Source organism: Heteronotia binoei, chromosome 1, assembly GCF_032191835.1.
Source record: "Heteronotia binoei isolate CCM8104 ecotype False Entrance Well chromosome 1, APGP_CSIRO_Hbin_v1, whole genome shotgun sequence".
Taxonomy (NCBI): Eukaryota; Metazoa; Chordata; class Lepidosauria; order Squamata; family Gekkonidae; genus Heteronotia; species Heteronotia binoei.
This window is the reverse complement of record NC_083223.1, coordinates 58,377,923-58,400,664: the sequence shown is the minus strand read 5'-3', so window position 1 is coordinate 58,400,664 and position 22,742 is coordinate 58,377,923. Positions and strand designations below refer to the sequence as shown.

General features: G+C 42.2%; 1 protein-coding gene across 1 annotated transcript in view; it reads left to right on the top strand.

Moving 5' to 3' along the window:
- Positions 1-22,742, top strand: part of CSMD1 (CUB and Sushi multiple domains 1) — a 1,753,937-nt gene that overhangs the window by 1,618,841 nt on the left and 112,354 nt on the right. The window contains exons 43-46 of the mRNA XM_060234944.1: positions 1,354-1,531; positions 3,573-3,718; positions 5,620-5,700; positions 9,072-9,185. Coding sequence (XP_060090927.1) covers positions 1,354-1,531; positions 3,573-3,718; positions 5,620-5,700; positions 9,072-9,185 — 519 coding nt within the window. The remainder of the gene's footprint in view (positions 1-1,353; positions 1,532-3,572; positions 3,719-5,619; positions 5,701-9,071; positions 9,186-22,742) is intronic.

The following is a 22,742-nucleotide window of genomic DNA, read 5'->3' as shown; positions in this document are numbered from 1 at the left end:
TGCTTAAAACTCTTGCAATAATTTGTTTAAAATGGAAAAGTAACGGAATAGTGGGATTTTACAATGCAATTTTTAAAATAAAACATCAAGGAAAAGCACAAGGATCACACAGCAGAAAACTTTTAAAAAAAGGCTCACAGCCTGGGAAAACATGAAATGGCAAGGCATGGCAAGTCTCCCCCCCCTCTGATCTATTCAGATTAGCAATGACTCTTCTGTGTAATATCCTCCTTTGGCTGTGGGTACCCAAGTTAGAGTACTCATTAGGCACTAGTTCTCACTCCATTTGAGGAGAGACAAAGCTGACTCAGAGCATGGACACTTGATTTGCAAGTACACAGCTCATGAAGCTTCAGCTGGCCATAGGAATGCTGGGAAGTTAAACCTCTCCATTGAAACAAAGTTGCAAGGAAAACATGAAATGGATTTATCATTCCAGTCTGCTCTGACAGTGGGTTTGAGTGGGAGATCCATTCCACATTTTCCTTGCCACTTTGCTCCTGCTTTAGCTTCTGCAAAGAGAAAGCAGAAGGAGTTAGGAACCTCGTTAGCAGCATCAGAGTTTTGCAGGGTGAGGACAGGAGGGGGAGAGGGGAGAAGAGACTGTGTCATCATTATCACAGTTTCTTGTTGTTTTTGCTTTTCTGTTGATGTTATAAGCTATTTAAAGTGCTGTATACTAGTGGCAGTTCATCCAAGACTGTAGGTATTCTAAGTCTCCACTTTACTCAGACTTCCATTGAGCAGGACTGGATCTACACATTTGCTTTAGGGAACCATTAACTATATTCAAAAAAGCTTTGTTGTCGTGATTAATAGAGGCCTGCAATAACATGAATCAAGTCTTGGATTTATGTGTCTCCTTTTTTTATTCTGAGTATAGCCCTATATAGATTATTAGTTTTTTAGGTAAAGAGTTAAGGAAGCATGAGAGTTAGTATTTTTAAATTTCAAGGTTTCTTGGTCTCTGGGTCTTCGACTCGACTGTCTCTATCAAACCACCTAGTTTTCATAGCAATATTCCTAATTCTATTTGAACCAGATGTAAAAGTGTAATAGGGTTACAGGAATGATATATATAATATACAAATCATTCATTGGTTCATCAAATTTAGTAGAATCTATTTTGATCTGAAGTGGTTCTTCAGGGTAACTGTCACAGAAGGTCTTTCTCATTACCAGTTCCCTGACACCCTTTAACTGGAGATGTTATTTTCACAAAGTAAAGCATGTTAATCTATCATTGAATTTTGACCCTTCCCTCAAGAAATGTGTATTCTTGATAAGCAGAGAAAATGCTAGTCTGTCTTTAAAATGCTATCTTTCACTAGTTTCTTTCTTCTATTTTTTCAGCTCCTTGTGGCTATAATGTGACATCTCAGAATGGTACTGTGTATTCCCCAGGATTTCCAGATGAATACCCAAACTCAAAAGATTGTACGTGGCTTATTACTGTACCACAGGGCCATGGGATATATATCAATTTCACCTTACTCCAAACAGAGCTAGTGAATGACTATATTGCAGTTTGGTATGTGACTTATTTGTTTGTTTGTTTTGCCCTTTTTCTCCAACTGTCAGTCTGTAGCCACACACACACAAAAAAAGCCCCATGGGCTGGGGCACTGTTCACTTTCAAAGGAGTGGTGATCTGGGGGGACTGGCTTACAACCAGTATGATCTGGTTCTGGTTCTGGTTTAAATATCGAAAACCATAAGGAAAAGCACGGATTCCATGGGTCTGATTCCACATTTGCCACTATCACCCTTTGAGTGTGGCCTATTTTTATACTTCACCACCTAGTCCTACTTCCTCTTCAAGGTGCTTGAGCAGTTTTGTTGTGGTTCATATTATAAAGGCAGCTGAAAGATACTACAGAAGTAGCAGGGATACATTATTCCTTTGGATGCAAAGATAATTCACTCTTGCTCTTAGGGTCTTTCCCTTTACCCATGTTGAAAACGCATACCTTTGGGCAAGTTCAGGTTTAAGTGCAGAACAGATGCTCAGCCATAAGTCTTAATCAGCTGATCAGGTGTTCCATTTCCCTCTCTTTCTGCCTTGAGGCTGAATTTGTGTCTTCCTTGAAAATGGTGCGGTAGGTACTGCAGTGTTACTCTTTCCAATGCTGTTCTGCTAACTTTGGGAAGGAAACAAAGATGTGGATTGGCCAACTAATGTGATTGGCTCCTTCTCAAGTCTTGCCACCAGTATCTTTCTAGTTTCTTTGAGCCAATAGAACAGATAACATCAGTTATCTGGGAGGGAGGCGACAAGAGTTTTAAGAGGATGGTTGATAGTTTCATACAGATTATATAACTTTCCCAGATGATTGGTCAGGGATAGGCTATAAACTGAAATAAATGTTCATTCCATACTGTTCTATTGTTAGCAAGGTTTTATCAAAGTGCAACTGTACAACCTGTTGCATTTTGTCATGTTAGCAACTTAGATTAACAATGCTTTCAGTTGTGAGGGAACCACTGGGGCAGTGATGGTCCCAGAGGCAAATGTATTCTTATCCATCTGCCAAACCAAATGCTGAGTCCTAGAAATGCCACTGCTGTTTAGAGCTGTCTGCATAGAAATATGTATTGAATTTTTCAGAGCCCTATTTTTTCTCACAGTATAAATTTTCAAACGGATTAGATTGCCAAACTGCTAGACAGTCTGCATTTTAAATACATTGTATCCTTTTCCCGAGTTAGTATTGAAAATACAAAAACTTTTGGGAAGAGCTAGACTGCTTATGTCTTTTGCTCTAAAAATAAGCCCCCGATCTTTTAAAATTTATTTTATTTAAGAAGGAATATCTCTGCCAGGAAAGGGGGCTAGAAACTTACTTTTTAAAAATGAAAGCTGGGAATTTATAGAACCTGCTCTATTGATCTAATGATATTTGAGTGTGTTTTTAAAAAAACAAAAAAACAAAAATGAAACCATTTGTCTTCAGGATGGGGGAGGGGGGAAGAGAGGGAGTGGTTTAACTATGATGACAGCCCAATCAGCATTTCATTCAAATAGGTGAAAATGTAACTGGGTGGGGTCTGATAAAAATAAGTTTGTAGAACTGAGGGATTTCCCTCCTTTAATTAATATGTTGCCTATGTTTACCTAAATATCTTTACTTGGTGATGCCTTATGTTGAAATTTATGCAAATAATGTCTTTATTGGCCTTATTTACTAACTGTGCCATTCACATTTGGTTTCCCTTGACTGAGACAGAACATGAAATGATAGCAATGTTGGGCCTCATACTAAAGCTTTTCACATGTGAAGTAATTTTTTATTCTGTAGAAAGATATGATGAATTACTTGTGTTGATTCTGAGATAAACAGTACAGTATCTTACCTGTTCAGATATAAATGTTACTTGCACAGCTTTCCCAACCTTTTCTAAAAAGGTCAGGCTCTTAACTGTCTCCATAGATTTGAATTATCCCAAGGTACAATTATAAGAATTAACTTGACTTCTCAAAAATTTAAAATCACTATCAAGAGAAAATAGAGTCAATTTAAACCTTAATTATATGGTTTTGCTGACATTGCTTTCTTTCTTTTGGTCTTTAGGGATGGTCCTGACCAAAATTCACCTCAGCTGGGAGTTTTTAGTGGAAATACAGCTCTTGAAACAGCGTATAGCTCAAGCAATCAAGCCCTCCTCAAGTTTCACAGTGACTTCTCCACTGGAGGGTTCTTTGTTCTCAATTTTCATGGTAAGTCATCTACTTTTCATCTTACAAATTGTGTGTGTGTAAGAGAGAGAGAGGTACTGCCTCTGGAGCTTTAAAAGAATATTTTCTGCCTAGTGATGTTAAAATAAATTAGATTGGTTTAATTGGCATGATATTTTCATTTCATAAAAACCTCTAGAGTATCAGCCTTCATTATTCGTTGCAAAATGAATGTTAAATATTTAATACCGAGTTACTTGGGTTTTAACATTTTAATGGGGAAAAAAACTGTTCCACTTAACCCAGATCATGCACTCCTTAGTAAGACATTACATTTTGGTATTAGGGAAACACAGTGGTATCCTAGTCTCCTGTGAAGAATTGTTCCGTTTCCTAGACAAGGTGGGACAATTCCAGGTTCTAGTCTAGGGTTGCCAACAGCATGGCGTGGCGACCAATGGGAGATGAGGAAGGTGGGAATTTATGATGAGGATAGGTCACAGTCGGCATCTCCAATATGATGACTTCATTGTGCCTGGAGTGATGCTCTAGCACTACAAACTCTGTAAGTTGATGTTGTAAGCCGCCCTGAGTCCGCTTGCGGAGAGGGCGGGATATAAATTGAAAGTAATAAATAAATAATAAATAAATAAGTTAACTTAAAGTTTTGACTGATTGCTAGAGCATCACCCAATGTTATGATGTCACTTCTGGGTCATGTCAGTAGTGATATAATGACACCAGGGATTACTCACCCCTCCCCATTTCACCTGCCATTTTCCTCCCACCAGCCAACTGAGTGGCAGTGGGCAGACAGGAGTAGCAGGGGGTGGGAAGTCCACTTTTAGAAAGCTGCTGACAACCCTATTCCAGTCCAAAGTGAAAGACTGACAGCACAAACCTAGGCAGATTTATAATGGCCTTAGAGTGGAGTCTTGTATAAGATTCCACTGTAAGACATAGAAGTGTTAAGCAGCAGGAATTCACACTGTAACTTCTTTAATTTATTTGAGATTCCTGTTATTCATTTTTATGGCAGTATTTTTTTCCCCCTTACTAGAGGAAACAGTTTTAATTTTAAGGCATTCATCAGACTTTTAGCCATAAAACATTGGTACAGTGAGGTAGAGAGGGCAAAGGAAGACAGCATATATGCCAGGCATGGTGATAGTCCAATTCAAAATGTACTTTCCAGTCAAAACTAACTCATAGTTAATAGGATGGAATCTACAAAGTGGCTGAACTCTAGTGCATCATGTTGCATTTTCCCATGCCATCAGCTGCAACACATCATAGGTATGTTCTGGAGATGTCTAACACACAAGCTGTGCAACACCCAGCAACAGTGCTTTGACATATCAGTTTCTATTCAGGTGGTTTCACGTCTAGGAGACATTGTCCATTTCTGAAATTTATTGTGAGTATTCCAAGCAGCCACAAACATTACCAGTGGTAATTTGACAACCTACAAGCCCTGTAGTCTCTGTGGATCAGGTATACCTGGGACAAGGCTCAACTGCCTTTGTTAGTAGAAGAGGAGGTGGCATCTGCAAAACCCAGCTGAACTGCAGATTGCATCAGGCTGGATAATTCATAGTCATCTTTAATTTCTATTAAAAGGTTAAAGTCATAGGTGTCTCATTATCTGAACACAGTATATGTGTAAAACTATGCTAGTAAAATAATCTTAAAACTTTTTTTAAAAAAATCGTTAATATCTGGAATTCTATTTATGATATTATTCCCATTTAGGAATTTAGAATGGTTATGAATGGGGACTTTATTTGAACATATATTGTGCTAGAATCACAAGTTCATTTTTGGGTCCCCATTGGGGACAAAAATGGAGTCTAAATAAAGTAAAATAGAAAAAGAAATGGACTTCCAACATGTAATAATGCTTATTTTAAAGGGGTGGTGATATTCTTGATTTAATTTTATAGCATATCAGCTTAAGAAGTGCCAGCCTCCACCAGCGGTTCCACAAGCTGACTTGCTTACAGAAGACAATGATTTTGAAATAGGTAATAATTGATATGTCTTTATCACAGCTACAGACTTGTTCTCTGTTCTACTTTGCCTATGTTATATAATTCAATTTCATATGTTGCCTGTTCTTGAAATATTCTTGTTTAGAAAGGCATCCATAGGTAAAATTTCAATAATGCTGATGGTTACGTGTTCTCAAATCACACATAGAAACCTAGCTTTCTGAATGCACTTCCATTTTTAAACATTTTTAAAACGTTTTAAGCATTACATTCCTTAAAGCATAGTTTACTAGATAAAAAAGTGTCACCTGCTGACAACCAAACAGTGCACTTTCAAAATGCCCAGTGATTTGTAACATAAGTGCATAATTTCCATAAAGACATTAAAAGTCTGGGCCTTTTAATAGCACCTTTCTTTTAATTCTCAGTGGAGATTTATAGGGGTAGTGTAAGAAAATAATAGGGTTGAATCCTATGCATTTCCTCCATCCACAGTTCTCTTCAGACACAGAATTTGTCTGCTGCCGTGGACCCTGGTTCCTGCTGCCCTAGACACTTCTTTCACCAGACCACGGCCTTCCATCATGCTGCAAAGTGTCTAGTGTGAGAGGCATGCATCCAATAATGGAAGACTGCCTTCACAGGGAACTTGCCGGATGGAGCTTCGATATCCTATACGGGATATCATAAATAGATAGAGGCAGTAGTCCACCCTCTCTTGAAAAAACTAACATTAGACCTGGCCAAATTGGCACACTACCGGCCGGTCTCGAATTTACTGTTTTGGGGTAAAATTATTGTGAGAGCAGTAGTGCTACAGTTACAGAGCTTTCTGGAGGATGCTTCCGCCCTAGATCCACACCATTCCAGCTTTTGCCCAGGTCACTGGACGGAGACAGTACTGGTTGCCCTGGTAGATGACCTCCAGTGACATCTGGATCGAGGCGGTTTGGCAGTACTGATGTTATTGGACCTGTCAGCTGCATTTGACATGGTTGACCATCAGTTGCTGATTCACCGCCTTGCTGACGCAGGGATTCAGGGGTTGGCCTTGCAATGGCTCTCCTCCTTCCTCTTTGTTCGGGGACAAAGGTTGGTGATTGGGGGACAATTGTCCCAGAGGCACCCACCTAACTGCGGTGTGCCTCATGGGGTGGTGCTCTCTCCGATGTTGTTTAACATCTATATGTGTCCCCTTGCCCAGATTGTCCGGAGATATGGGCTGGGTTGCCATCAGTATGCTGATGACACCCAGCTCTATCTACTGATGGATGGCCAATCTGTCTCTGCCCCAGAAAACCTAGACCTGGTGCTGCAAGCCATGGCAGGGTGGCTTTGGCTGAGTCGGCTGAAGCTGAATCCAATGAAGACAGATGTCCTTTGCCTGCATCGCAGCAGTCTGGGAAGGGAAATCCCCCTACCAGCTTTTGATGGGGGACCACTGAAGACAGCACCCAGAGTCAGAAGCTTGGGAATGCTGCTGGAGCCTACATTGACAATGGAGGCCCAGATAGCAGCCGCTGCTAAATCTGCCTTCTTTCATCTTAGGTGGGTAAGGCAGTTGGTCCCCTTCCTTGAGTGTGGCGACCTGGCAACTGTGATCCATGCTGTGGTCACCTCGAGACTGGACTACTGCAATGCCCTCTATATGGAGTTGCCCTTATCTCAAATCCAGAATAAGCTAAAATTTTTGTTGACTAATTTATCTGATTTAGAATTTAAAAAAAAAAAACCCTCTTTGGTGTTTGATTAAGTTGTCGTTAGTGACATTTATGGTTGATCTATTTTCATGTATGTGCAGTTTTGCAAAGCCAAATGGAAACCTACTTGGCAGGCTTTTAAGTCATTTTGTGTCAAGGAAAGGAGGGTGGCGGCAGGGTGAGCTTTAGGGGGTGGGAGGGAGAGAGCTGGCTGCACCAGCGGTAGGGCAGGGCAAATGCCGGGAGCAGGGTGAGCAGCAGCGGGGTGAGCTTTTGTGGTGGCAGGTGGGAGCGCAACAGGCGGGAGGGAGCTGGCAGTGGGGGGGAAGGGAGGGAAATTAGGTCATTATCTTGGGCACCGGGAGGGAGCCCAATCCGGCGCCCTCTCGCTCCCTGCACCCTAGGCAACTGCCTAGTGGGCGAGCCAGCCCTGGGGCCAAGCAACAGTCCCCCAGCAACACCTTCTGGAACTGGCCAGTCAAGTAAGAACAAAACCACCAAAGCACAGTACTCCCCACTCCCGACTCAGCCAGTCTTTCCAGAAGTTTACTATGGTCAGTGGTATTCTTCACTGAAGTCCATTGGGGAGGGAAGGTGGCTCAGTGGTAGAGCATCTGCTCGGTAAGCAGAAGGTCCCAGGTTCAGTCCCCAGCATCTCCAACTAAAAAGGGTCCAGGCAAATAGGTGTGAAAAACGTCAGCTTGAGACCCTGGAGAGCCACTGAGTAGACAATACTGACTTTGATGGACCAAGAGTCCGATTCAATATAAGGCAGCTTCATGTGTTCATTTTGTTTTGTTTATGGTTCCTCCATTGCATTCATATGTGCTCATATGGATATTGGGGTGAGGGGAGATTTTAAAAATTGCCCCTAAATTGACCACTCTATGCATTAAAATCTAGATAAGAGGAGAACAATGTAAGCTGCGTTGAGTTCCCATTGGGGAGGAAAGTGGGGGATAAATGGACAAATGCATAAACATAACCCATTTTGTTCCCTCATCATATAGCACACACGCAAGTAACTTCAGTTCTGTTTACTTTGTAAAAAAACCCCAAAACTTAAATACATTAATGTGTAAATGGAACTTTAAAACAAAGCATACCTCTTCATAAAAAGTATTTAAAGCCTCTAAAGTACCTTTGAGCTGGATTCAAATGGGTGATTTGGGGCAACACAACCACCCCCCACTCCCAGATTAAAATGGTGTATTTACACACACACACATCTGGGCTCCGCCATGCACTCACCCTCCCCTCCCCTTCCAATGCCTCTCTGCCACCTCAAAAGTGCTTCCCTGTTGCCTTTCCCAGCTGTGTTTGTACTGTAAAATCTTCAAACTGCATGTGCGGGGGGGGGGGGGAGTGGGGCAAGGAAAACCAACTATTTCTTAAAATAAAATTCTAGCTATGAAACTACATTATAGGGGAATTTCTTTCTTGCTCTGCATCATGAGCCTTGGATGCAGATGACCAACCATGTATGAGGAATTCTTATTCCTTGATAAAGACCCCTACCACATACAAGGGGGGAAAAAATCCCACTACCTTTGTATGGTCAGGAAATCAGGTGTAGAAAACCCTAGTATATGGTAAGATTGTTATTTTAGTTCACTTTCAAGTTCCTACAGAGTTTTACATGTAGATTATATATATATATATACTTCTATCTCATGTGTACTGTATGCATTATGAATTTTTCAGGGGACTTTGCCAAATTCAAGTGCCATCCTGGCTACACCTTGGTTGGAAATGACATGATGTTCTGTAAGTTAAAAGCACAACTCCAATTTGAGGGTTCCCCTCCATTTTGTGAAGGTATGTATGAAGGAATTATGAGATTTTGCTTTGTTTTATTTTATATTTAAATTTTGCTTTAAAACAAACTAATGATAAAAAATAGACATCATGCAAAAACTATGAAGATTGTCTTCTAGTGTTCTGTATGAAAGCATTTTTAATTTAAAAATGTCAGAATCTGAAATTAAGGATTCAATATTTGCAAAGTATAGATGCAGTAATCTTTAAAAAGAACAATTTTATTCATTTGAGAACATTTTTTTGCATATAGAATCTTAACATTTTAATGGGCAAAATAAATAATCATATTTTTTTGAATAAGGCAGAAAATGTGTCAACATAAAAAAGACCTTAAACACTGAGCTGTGAGAGATTTTTTCTTCCCTCTCCTCCATGTGATCTGTTCTTCTTATCTAGTGTTATGCAGTGTTATTGTCAGCACCAGGCAGAAAGTAATAATAATAATAATAATAATAATAACTTTTATTTCTATCCCGCCCTCCCCGCCTAGGCGGCTCAGGGCGGCTAACAACAACTTAGACATTAACATAAATGATAAAACTTTAAATTTAACAATTAAAATTAAGCATAAAAACCAGTCAGTTAAGTTAAAACACATGATTTTCATTAGCCTAGATATATATGAGTGTATCTGGCAGCGATTGAGCTGTTATGGCGCTGGTTCTGCCAGTTTAGGTAGTCTTATAGATGGCGGTTCTTACACCAGGCAACTCAGCAGTCAGTGTCGTTATAAGCTTGCCTAAAAAGGGCGGTCTTGCAGGCCCTGCGGAACTGGCCGAGGTCCCGCAGGGCCCGCACCTCCTCCGGAAGCTGGTTCCACAATGCCGGTGCAGCCGCTGAAAAGGCCCGTACTCTAGTATGTTGGAGTTTGACCTCTCTCGGCCCAGGGATGGTCATTTTGTTTTTACCCACTGACCTCAGTGCCCTCTGGGGTTCATATGGGGAGAGACGGTCCCTTAGGTAGGCTGGTCCTCGGCCATATAGGGCTTTAAAGGTGATAACCAACACTTTGTACTGGACTCGGTAGATAATTGGTAGCCAGTGCAGTCCGCGCAGCCCCGGCCGTATGTGCTCCCATTTCGAGAGCCCTAACAGTAGCCTGGCCGACGCGTTCTGCACCAGCTGTAGCTTCCGAGTCCGGCACAGAGGTAGCCCCAAGTAGAGGGCATTACAGTAGTCCAATCTTGAGGTGACCGTTGCATGGATCACTGTTGCGAGGTCCCGGCGCTCCAGGAAGGGGGCCAACTGCCTTGCCCGCTTCAGATGGAAGAATGCTGACTTGGCAGTGGCTGCTATCTGGGCCTCCATTGATAATGAAGGCTCCAGTAAAACACCCAAACTTTTTACCTGGCGCGCTGGTTCCAATGGTGCGCCATCGAAAGTTGGGAGAGCTATTTCCCCTCCCCGAGCGCCACGACCCACACAAAGGACCTCTGTCTTCGCTGGATTCAACTTCAATCTGAGCCACGTCGCCACAGCCTGTAAGGCCCGATCCAGGTTCCCCGGGGCGGAGCCAGGCCGGCCATCCATTAGCAGATAGAGCTGGGTGTCATCCGCATATTGATGGCAACCCAGCCCAAACCTCCGGACAATCTGGGCAAGGGGGCGCATATAGATGTTGAACAACATTGGGGAGAGAACTGCTCCCTGAGGCACCCCACAGTCAAGTGTGCGCCTCTGGGATCGCTCACCCCCAATGGCCACCCTTTGTCCCCGATCAGAGAGGAAGGAGGAAAGCCATTGTAGGGCCAACCCCCCAACCCCTATGTCGGCGAGGCGACGCTTTAGCAACTGGTGGTCGACTGTATCAAATGCCGCCGACAGGTCTAATAACATCAGTACCGCGGCGCCGCCCCGATCCAGATGCCGCTGGAGGTCATCTACCAAGGTGACCAGCACTGTCTCCGTCCCATGGCCCGGTCGGAACCCAGACTGGCACGGGTCAAGAACGGAAGCGTCATCTAGGAACCTCTGTAGCTGCAACGCCACTGCCCTCTCAATAATTTTACCTAAAAATGGTAAGTTAGACACCGGACGGTAGTTTGCCAATTCGGCCGGGTCTGCTGTACTTTTTTTTTAGGAGAGGGCGAACCAACGCCTCTTTCAAAGGCGTTGGGAAGTGCCCCTCTACCCACTGTATAGCCACAGGTGAAGTAATCCCAAACTCTTATGTTTGTTTAAAACAAAGTTTCTGGGTTATAATGTCTCACTGGGTCATATAAGTACATGCTGGTTTCCTCCCTGCTACCCAGTCTGTGCAATTCCTCCAAATCCCTTCCCACCAGAAAAATGTAATATGGCCATCAGTCAGTCAGTCAATTATGATCCAAGATCAGAAATCTACTCTTCAGGAAACATACCTTCTAGATACATATCTTGAATATACCTTGTAAAATACATTGGTTTGAAATATTATATCTATTTTTTAATAGCAGCAGCTGCAGGAAGTTCTTTCATAATCAGAAAAATTATACCAGAAAGTATAAAGAAATAATTATACCAGAAAGTATTGTAAAGATTTTAAGCTTGTTGATAATTTTAGCCTTTGTTTAATTTAGTCATATACAGATGATTCAGATTATTAAAATTCTCAGCTTTTAAATTTACTTTGACAGATGTTGCTTAAAGCTACAACATGGGTCTTTAATCAACAAACTTGTTAGACTCCCGTATGAAAGTTGCCTTTTTAATGTTTAAAATTGTTGTGTTCAGTTTTCCTTCTTCTTTTAAAAATCTTTTTTAAATTTAAATTTTAATTGCTTTGGTTCCATTAGTTATTGCTTTGGTAGTCATTCTGTGGTCCATTTGGGTTTGTTCCTTTAAAGCAGAGGTGTTGAACTCAATTGTTATGAGGGCTGGATCTAACATAAATGTTACTTTGTTGAGCTGAACCATGCATTCCATAAAACATAACATGAAATACTGGGAATATAAACTTTATAAATGTGTTTTCAGATGCCCAAATGTCAATAGCAGGTGAATAACAACAGCAGGCTTGAGTGGATTAGGTTTGATATGCAGAGGGGCAGTAAGCATGGAGGTACCAGCATTGGTAATTAGACAGAAAACCCAAGTCTTAATTCGGTCCAGGAGAATTCAGTCCAGAAGGATGCGAAGAATAAATGGACATAAGTCTAACATTAGAAACCACAACATTCAAAAACCATTGGGTCAACATATAAAATTCCAGGACATTGCTGACCTAAGAGTAGCAGTTCTTTTACAAAGGAACTTCAAAGTGAGATTAGAAAGAGAGACTGCTGAATTGCAATTTGCAACTGATAATAAAGCTCAACATCCTCCAGAGCTGAATTGAGACCTAGGATTCCTGTCTCATTACCAACAACAGCTAAGGTCATTTGGCATCTGAAATCAGTCCACTCTCTAAGAACCAATGGACTCACATTCTAGCTGTATCTAGAAAAGTGAGCAGTGACTCACAAAAGACCATGCCCTGCCACAAATTCTGTTAGGTGCTACTGAACTCTTGTTTTCCACTAATAAAGTCTGCAAGCTGTTCGATTGTTTCTTGTCCCCCTCCTTCATTTGTTTAAACTGAATAGGGGGATCTTTCCAAGTGAAATAATCAGTTGATTTCAGACTAGGCAAAATCCACTCAAGTGGTAGTGATGATAATGAAAGAGTTGAAAAAGCAAAGGGGAAATGAAGAAAGGCAGCCAACAAGGTGGGAGGAGAGAAAGGGAGATGTATTGAACTGGAACATATGGAACCATGAATGTATTTTTAAATACTTCGTTATCTTCTTCCATATTTAAACAATGGAATCCAATGGAATTGGATTATTAAACAATGGAAACCAATCCAAATGTTCTAATCCCTAATCAGGGTCTTTCTGAAAGAAAATAAAATCCCAGATAGTTACACAGAAATCTAATTTAAAGAAAAACTTTTCAGAATAAACTAAAATAATTTCCTTTTAATTCTCCTATCCCCTTAGTACATAAGAACATAAGAGAAGCCATGTTGGATCAGGCCAATGGCCCATCCAGTCCAACACTCTGTGTCACACAGTGGCCAAATACACACACACACACACACACACACTGTGGCTAATAGCCACTGATGGACCTCTGCTCCATATTTTTATCCAATCCCCTCTTGAAGCTGGCTATACTTGTAGCTGCCACCATCTCCTGTGGCAGTGAATTCCACATGTTAATCACCCTTTGGGTGAAGAAGTACTTCCTTTTATCCGTTTTAACCTGACTGCTCAGCAATTTCATCGAATGCCCATGAGTTCTTGTATTGTGAGAAAGGGAGAAAAGGACTTCTTTCTCTACTTTCTCCATCCCATGCATTATTTTGTAAACCTCTATCATGTCACCCCGCAGTCGACGTTTCTCCAAGTTAAAGAGCCCCAAGCATTTCAACTTTTCTTCATACGGAAAGTGTTCCAACCCTTTAATCATTCTAGTTGCCCTTTTCTGGACTTTCTCCAATGCTATAATATCCTTTTTGAGGTGCGGTGATCAGAACTGCACACAGTACTTCAAATGAGACCGCACCATCAATTTATACAGGGGCTTTATGATACTGGCTGATTTGTTTTCAATTCCCTTCCTAATAATAATGGCCTTTTTTATTGCAAATGCACACTGTCTTGACATTTTCAGTGAGTTATCTACCACGACCCCAAGATCTCTCTCTTGGTCAGTCTCTGCCAGTTCACACCCCATCAACTTGTATTTGTAGCTGGGATTCTTGGCCCCAATGTGCATTACTTTGCACTTGGCCACATTGAACCTCATCTGCCACGTTGACGCCCACTCACCCAGCCTCAACAGATCCCTTTGGAGTGCCTCACAATCCTCTCTGGTTCTCACCACCCTGAACAATTTAGTGTCATCTGCAAACTTGGCCGCTTCACTGCTCACTCCCAACTCATTTATGAACAAGTTGAAGAGCATGGGACCCAGTACTGAGCCCTGCAGCACCCCACTGCTTACCGTCCTTCACTGCGAAGACTGCCCATTTATACTCACTCTCTGCTTCCTATTAATCAGCCAGTTTTTGATCCACCTGTCCTTTTACTCCATGACTCTTGAGCTTTCTAAGGAGCCTTTGATGAAGAACTTTATCAAAAGCTTTCTGGAAGTCAAGGTAAACAACATCTATTGGGTCTCCTTTGTCCACATGTTTGTTCACCCCCTCAAAGAAATGTAACAGGTTAGTGAGGCAAGATCTTCCCTTACAGAACCCATGCTGAGTCTTCCTCAATAACCCGTGTTCATCAATGTGCCTACTCATTCTGTCCTTGATAATGGTTTCTACCAACTTTCCCGGTATTGAAGTCAGACTGACTGGCCTGTAATTTCCCGGATCGCCTCTGGAACCCTTTTTAAAGATGGGGGTGACATTCGCTACCTTCCAGTCCTCAGGAACGGAGGCAGATTTCAATGAAAGATTACATATTTTTGTCAGGAGATCCACAAGTTCAACTTTGAGTTCTTTCAGAACTCTTGGATATATGCCATCTGGACCTGGTGACTTATTAGTTTTTAATTCGTCTATCAGTTGTAGGACCTCCTCTCTTGTCACCTCAATCTGACTCAGACCTTTCAACATCCCTTCCAAAATTAGTGGTTCTGGAGCGGGCAAACACTTCTAATATTCCACAGTGAAGACGGAGGCAAAAAATGCATTCAGCTTCTCAGCCATTTCCCTATCCTACTTCAGTAATCCTTTTACCCCTTGGTCATCCAAGGGCCCCACTGCCTCCCTGGCTGGTTTCCTGCTTCTAATATATTTTAAGAAATTTTTAATGTTGGTCTTTATGTTTTTTGCAATATGATCCTCATAGTCCCTTTTTTGTCTGCCTGATCACAGTCTTGCATTTGATTTGCCACAGCCTGTGTTCCCTTTTATTAATCTCACTTGTACTGGTTTTCCACCGTTTAAAAGAGTCCTTACCTTTTACAGCTTCCACTGTGTCCCTTTCCTTTCATTGTGTCCCTTCCATACAATGTGTCCCTTCCTTTCAACACACATACACCTGTGTCCGTGTGTGTGTGTGTGAGAAAGAGAGAGACAGAGAGATATCAAGTCTCAAAGAAAACAGCAGAGCACGCTTATCTCAATGTAAATTGTACTTGTCAGAAGAATCCATCTACCCACCCTCCCTCTTTCTGAAGAAGTGTATGAAAGCTTATATCTGAACTGAAATGTTACTGTTCTTAAAGGATCCATGGAACTCAGACTTTTCTCTCTCCTGGGCAGTGCTCTCTCACACCCTTTGCCTCCCCTGCCTTCCTCCAGAGAAGGAGCCCTCAGCTAATGGAGGGAAGGGAGACTTGGCTTGAAAGGAAGCAGGAAGCAGCAGAGGGAGCTGTGCAAAAGCAAGCTGTGATGCAGTAGCAGCCCCAGAAAAGGAAGCAGGAGGGAGCCAGCTGCTTGTAGGTTGGATACAAGCCCTACAGGGTGCTGGTTTCATCCCACAGGCTGTGCATCTTTGACACCCCTGCTTTAAGAAGCTCATACAAGATTTCCCCTTGTGATCTCTCATAGTATTGCTCCCAAATGCTGACTAACCATTTCTTTGTTAAGTTAATCGTCTGAATGGTTGATTGATGTTTTATCAGTGAGCACTAATTCCTGAAAGCTGTTTCTATTAGTATCGATGGGAGCTTAGAGAAGATGACCTTTCCCAGCTTAAAGGAAGAGAAGGAATATGTCTTCTTGTAGGGGTGAAGAAAAAAAACAGTTTGGTTTCTTCTTCTGTTCTGTTTTATACTATGGCATCTGGATTTCCTGGCCCAAAAAAGTTTTGCAACTCAACAGCAATACATACCAGCTATATCTGCCGATTAAAACCAAACAGGGTATGATATAAAAAACCTTTTGGTGCCTGCCTGGAAAATAAAGGTGAAAACTGTGACAAAAAGGATGCCAAGTTAAAGAACCATCAGTGTATTTTCACAAATAAATATAATAAAGAGATGTTATATTACAGTTCTGATCAGAAATTCTTTCATTTACAATAAATAATCCTGTTAAAGGCTTATATAAATAAACCAATAGTTTCAAAAGTCAACAGTTATGGCTATCATAAACCAAGCATGCTCACAGTCACTAAACACAATTAGTTAAAGAGACAATGTCTTATTAAAAGTTACCATTGTGATACATATATTTCTGTAACAACAGGAATCAGAAGTGGCAGTCTAGTATAAAGTCTCTGCTAAATTGATTTTATGAGATAATTATGACTTATTCTACTAGTATAGAATTCCAAAAAGATCTGTGTGGCAATCATAGATGAAGTCTTAGAAAAATCCAGAAGAGGGGGGCTCTTCCACAAAGGTAGAGAAGCCTCAGTAAGTAGTGTCGCCAATTCCAAATTTGCAACAAATTCAAACACAATGTATGGAAAATTGAAAGGCACATGCAATGCTCTTGCTATTAGACCTATGTTTATATTGAAGCAATTGTGTTCTATCCACGATATCTGTCTTCCTTACATACCAGTAGTCCCAATTCTTTTCTAGAAAATAAACATATCACAAGGAAATATCAAAAGCTGATATTTTTCAAAGAAATCAAAAGTTGATTTCTGAAAAAGAAATTGGGTGATTTAAAAAAAAAATACCAAATAATATGACAACATTCATTCTCCTGCATTACTTTCCTGATCGCCATTATTTTACAGTATCACTATTTGCTCTGTAGAGGGAAACGCAGGTTTAAAGATCTGCCAATTCATTTGGCCCTAATGTCGTCTATAATGTGAACATATCTAAATCTAATCCCACTTGGCTCCACATAATTTAAGGGGCTCACAAAGGATATGTTCAGTAAATACTGCATCAATGAGAAGCACCTGTGTATCTCAGTCAGTACATGCAATTACAGCAATTCCTGTGATTGTAGTGTCACTATGAGGAGCTGGTATGACAGTGGAAATCACTGCAGTCATGTGTATTAGTGTACATGAAAATCGATTCCACAGTTCCTGTTGCTCTACCTCTTGGCTTCTCCTTTCATCAGATCAAGAGATTGATTCCCCACCAGTTCCTGCATGGGCATGTTTTGATGCGCTGCTCCCTCCAATTCTCCCCGTACCTTCTTGATCTTGCTTTTTTTTTTTGAGTTCAAGAAGGCGCAGTGAGAATTGGAGGGAGCCATGGGTCAAAATGTGCTCTCACTACAACTGGTGGGGAACTGATCACTTGAGCCAGGGAAAGCAGAAGCCCAGGGGCAGAGCAACTGCAATTGAGGAATCGGTCAAAGTGTTCTGGTTCATGTAGACATAATGTGAGCACAGATGCTCAAAAACCTGAGAATGGGCACTGGCAAACCCACTTCATTTCATCTCATGGTAAAAGCAGCAGCCATCTCTACCAGTCAGTAGTTTATTGAAGCAATAATTCTAAATTATTGTGATATATACACACTGGCATTAAGAGAACAGAAGTTTGGTTTAAGCCAACTATCAAAGCTTCCCTTTCTAGTGATTTCTCCCCCTTTCTAGACATATATTGTTTACCTGCTCTCAACATTGCTGCTTTTCATTAGGAATTTGGCCCCACCCCAGCCACTTTTTTTCTCCCAAGAGGATCGGGAGCATCTGAGAACTGTCGAGGGGGGGGGGGGTGGAGCATTGGGGCTATATTAGCCCCAGTTCTGCCCTGAGTTTTGCAGGTTTTTTTGTGGCTCTCAGCCCACCCACCCACCCTGCAGTAGTACAAGCTTTGGCCAGTGGCCTTATTACGGACCAGTTAGGAATTTTTTCACTCTCACCTGATTGGCTGGCGGTGGAGTGTTTTTCGACTACCTTGTACTGCTTGAAAGAGGTGTGAAAGTTAGGTGAAAGTTGATATGGTTAAGTTAGTTGGTCACTTGGCACAAAGAGGAAGGGGTTACTGAAGTTTCAGGTGAGCACCCAGGGCTCTGCACCAGTTGAGTGCAGGCGATGTGCTGGAGTGGCAAATGGGCTGCATGGCTCAATGCTGCACAATGTGGATCGTATTGAAGCCTCCCCCTAAATTTGGCTCCTTTTGTGTGATCAAGGCCTGACTTGGGGGAGGTGGAGTTTTGGCCTGGCCGGCCCGGCATTAGCCACATCACTATGGCTTGTTCTGGGGGCAGGGTGGTTTGCCCATCCCTGGACAAGGAAGGGTCGTGGGACAACCCTGGGGCTTGTCCAGCTGCAGGTAGTCCTTGCTGTGCTAGTTACGCTATAGTCATGTTTAATAAAGTGGCCCGTTTTACCCAACATACAATGTCAGCCTCTTTATTCCGACTGGGGAGGCAAATATTGATCCTCATATTTATATAAAATATGCATTGTGTCTGTGCATGTGTAAAATGCCATGAAGATACAAATGGCTTATGGGTTACCCCATTGGATTTTGAAGGCAAGTCATTAAGCAGATATGATTTTCCAATGCCTTCCTCTGCAATCTTTCTTGGCAGTCTCTCATCCAAGAACCAGCTCTGCTTACCCTCTGAGATCTGACAAGATCGGGCTATACTATAACATTCCACATCCCAAAATACTTGAAATTGTTTACATTTTGCCAATTGGATTAACAAGATTTTTGACTGTTTGAAACACAGTACCATATGACTTGCTAATTCATAGCATTCCCCAATGCCATTCAAGGTATCTCTGACAAGGTGAGAAAGAATAGCAGTCAGCCATGGGACCAGTGTGTCAAAAGAAGATAGCAAGGGGGAGAAAATAGTATTTACCACAAACACTAATGTGTGAGCAGACACATCCAAAAAAAGTTCCACTTGATCAGTAGAAGTGTATTATGTTTAATTTTTTGCTCACTTTTTTTTTGTCCTGGAAAGAAGGGCTGCTTCCTATGTATTATTTGGGTTCTTTTGATAAGAAGCAAGGTTCTTTGCTACAACACACTTTACGTATTAATGCCTAATAAATTCCAATCTTCCAGATGCAGCCAGATTTTTGTCACACTTCAATTCATTTCAATTTGTCTCTCACCTCCCCAGCATTAACCTTCACAATTTGCTAGTCATACTTTCCCTTCATGTAACTACAAAGTGTCTCATTTATTTCTGTCTCCTAAAATAATCTTTGGCTTTCACAAATACACTTGTAAACTAGTGTACCCATACAAGAATACATTTTATGTACTATTTTAGGATTTTAAAAAGAGTTCACTGTGATGGGATTTTGTTTTCTGGTTCCTATGAGTGTGACAAAATCTGAGTTTATCTTTTGCAACAAGGAGTCAGAAGAAGCAATTAGCAAGTTGTGTGTGGTGAATGAGTCAACAACACAACAGAAAGGGAATAAAAAAGGGCTTGATGGATATTTTGATACAGGCCAGTTGCAGGGTATTTTGATGCAAGCCAGTTATTGTCCTTCTAATGAGGTGCAAACTTTTGAGACAAACACCTGGGAAATGGAGGGAAAAAAATTGACAGATTATGGGGTGTAGCATGTGCAGCACTCTCTTTACACACTATTGGATTGAGATTGAACAACAGCAAAAAATAGAACAAAACCTGGAGGCATTCTTCAAGGAACACTCAGGGCAGTGAGGCATATATTGACTACCAAGAAGCCATTGAAGCTATTAAGATAGTCTTCGGTTCCTTTGCTTTTCATGTCCATTAGCTCTTATTTGTTTTCTGCTATGCAATTTCCTGCCAGTGTTTGCTTTTCTTCTTTATTTTGCTGTCTGCCGCTTCAATATATATCATATATCAGTTATAACATTGCTTTGTGACATTGTTTCCTGCCATTTCAAACGACCGTGCTTTAAAAAAAAGAACAGGGAGACAGCTGGGAGGCAGGCTATAGATAGACAGCACAAAGAAGTAGGACAAAGTTAGGCAGAAGTTCTGAGTAGCATGTGAGAAATTAACCTGCTCTGAACAATTAGAGGCAAGAGCCAGGAAAGAAATATGGCCAAGTGAAATACTGTTGGATCCTCTAGTCACCAGAACCAGTGAGGCTAAAAACTGCAGAAGAATGGCAAAACCTCAGAACTTAGTCCAGCCCTTCCCTCTGTCTTGAAGTGACTCTGGTGGGATAGGAAATAAACATGCCCTGGTCCTGTTTTCAGGGTCTCCATTTTGAATATCTCCCCAAACTAATACTCTCTTTAATAAAAGCCCTGTTGTGGTGGCCAAATGGAATCCCATTGTCTGAAGGGTGCATTCCATTCACTCCATAAACCACTGAACCATTATGGCTCAGTCAGCATCTCTGGCCTCCCAATGGCTGACTCCTCTGCCCCTGCCCACTGCAGGCCCGAGTTTGTTGAACAAACCACCAAAAAAGCCTCACCTCAGCGACAGAAACATCGATGCTTCTCTGTGTTCTCTTTGTCAACCAGCCTTAGAAAGGGCTGCTGCTCTACTGTGGCCTGACAAAAGGAGTCACGGCCGCCACCAGCAACAGACCTCTACCACCCCATCAATGGCCTAAACAGATGACTTCCCAGCCTCCAAAGGCTGCCAAAATAGCCAGGAAGTCACTGCCATTGCCGTAATATGACTAGGCAGCAAGGCCTGGCCCTGCCAAGAGCATTTTCTCAGAGGCCATGGCTGCTGCTTCTTTCCTGTCACTCCCTCCCTCATCCCCTCAGTCTCACTCAGGACAGACAAGGATTGGGCCACTGAAGAAGCTACTAGTCAGAAGCTGTTGCTAGGCAACCAAGGTTGCTTTTGTCAGAAAAGAGAGACCTCAGCTGAATAGAATGCCATAGAGTCCACCCTCCAAAGCAGTTAATTTTCTCCAGGGGGAGAGAGAGCCATTGTCTGGAGTTCAATTGTGATCCCAGAAGATCTTCAGGCTCCACCTGGAGGTTGCCTACCCAGGCATGGCTGTTAGCTACTGCCTCTGGGAAGGAGATAGGGTTGCCAACTCCAGGTTGGGAAATTCCTGGAGATTTGAGGGGTGGAGCTTGGAGAGGGAGGGGTTTGAGGTGGGATGGGAGACAGGTACAGTGCCATAGACTCCACCCCCCAAACCAAACATTTCTTCCTGGGGAACAATTGTTGCCAATCTCCAGGTGAGTGAAGAAGCATCAAAGGAAGAATGTAATACAATACCAAATTTACACATATGCAACCAAATATACTCTTACTACTTAGACATATACAACTTTTGCATACACAATCTTATAATAGTCAGTGTTCCATTTCATAATAGCCGCAGCCCCAGATTTCAAAATAAATATTGTCTCTTTAAATCACCTGCTATAGGAAGATTTGTAAATGTTCTTATGCTTCCTAGGTGCTTTAGCTGGCATGTTTACTGTATTTGCTTCCAAAACAGTCAGTGCTTGTGTCAGAATGACCTTAAGTTGAGACTTAACTGTAACAAATGAAGAAATCCATGAAACTGAAAAATGGGATTTCCGAAAGAGAGGACTCACCTTATCTAGAATTAATGGGTGGTTTCGAATGCCTTTATCAGCTCTATCCCTCTTCCACCAAAACAATTCTTCAGAGAGCCACAGAGAATCATCTGTTTGTTCAGATCAATACACACCCTTCTGATCTCTGCACCCAGCTCTGTGTTATTATAACCTACTGAGGTTGCTTCCCGCCTGCTTTGGTCCACACTGTGAAGAAAGATCATATTTTTCCTAGGTAGAGGCTTTGGAGGGGGAGGGGGAGAGAATGGAAAACTTAAGTCAGATCAATTCTCCTACAGAAAATGGACACCATGAGCTGCATACTATATGGTTTACCATAACACAGCAAAGCTAGATAAAAAACTCTGGATCATGCCACAAGCTCACACTGATGCTAAATGCCGCAAGGCTGACAGGAAAAGGTAGAAAATGCACTGTAAACCAAAGGAATGCTGAGCTTCAGCATCTGTGTGACTGTTGTCATGCCCACCTGTACCCACCATAATTATTCTTCCTTATCTCCATTCTGGGCCTCTTTCAGGGCTTTGAGCCACCACAGATGTGGGGAAACACACACATACAAGGGTGGGGGGAAGCCAGCATATGTTTCAGCTGTGGGGTGGGTGGATGCCAAGTGTTGAGAGTGGGTGGGAAGACAGCAAGGGTGGGTGGCCAAAGATTAGTGGGTGGGTGGGAAGACAGCAAGGGGAGGTAAGTGAATGTCATGGGTGGGGGGATATTGGCATACCCATGGTGCAGGGTTAGTTGAGTTAGTTGAGAGGAAGTGGTAGTTGGAGGGGGTGGGGTGGGAAGTTAGGGGTGGGAAAACACCAAGGGTGAAAGGGCACTTGTCCAGAGCCTCTTTCAAGAGCTCATTGTATTTTTCTTCACAACAGGCCTTATTCCATTTTTTTTCGGGCTGCATCATCTTGATCTCAGGGGTCTGCGGGTTCTCCTGCCTGCAGCCCCCCTGAATCAGGTGGGTGGAGGGGTGCCACAGATGTGACACTCCCAAAGAGGCCCTGAAGGGTCTCCTTTCGGCATGGGGCTTTTACAGCAAGACAGGGGTGTAACGTTAGTTGTTCCTGTTCTCTCTGTATGCCTTGAAGCTCCCCCCCCCCCCCGTCGTGATCACCATTGCAGCAGCAAGAGGTGAACGCTCGATCGCTTGCTTCTCTTTTCTTCAATAAGCTTT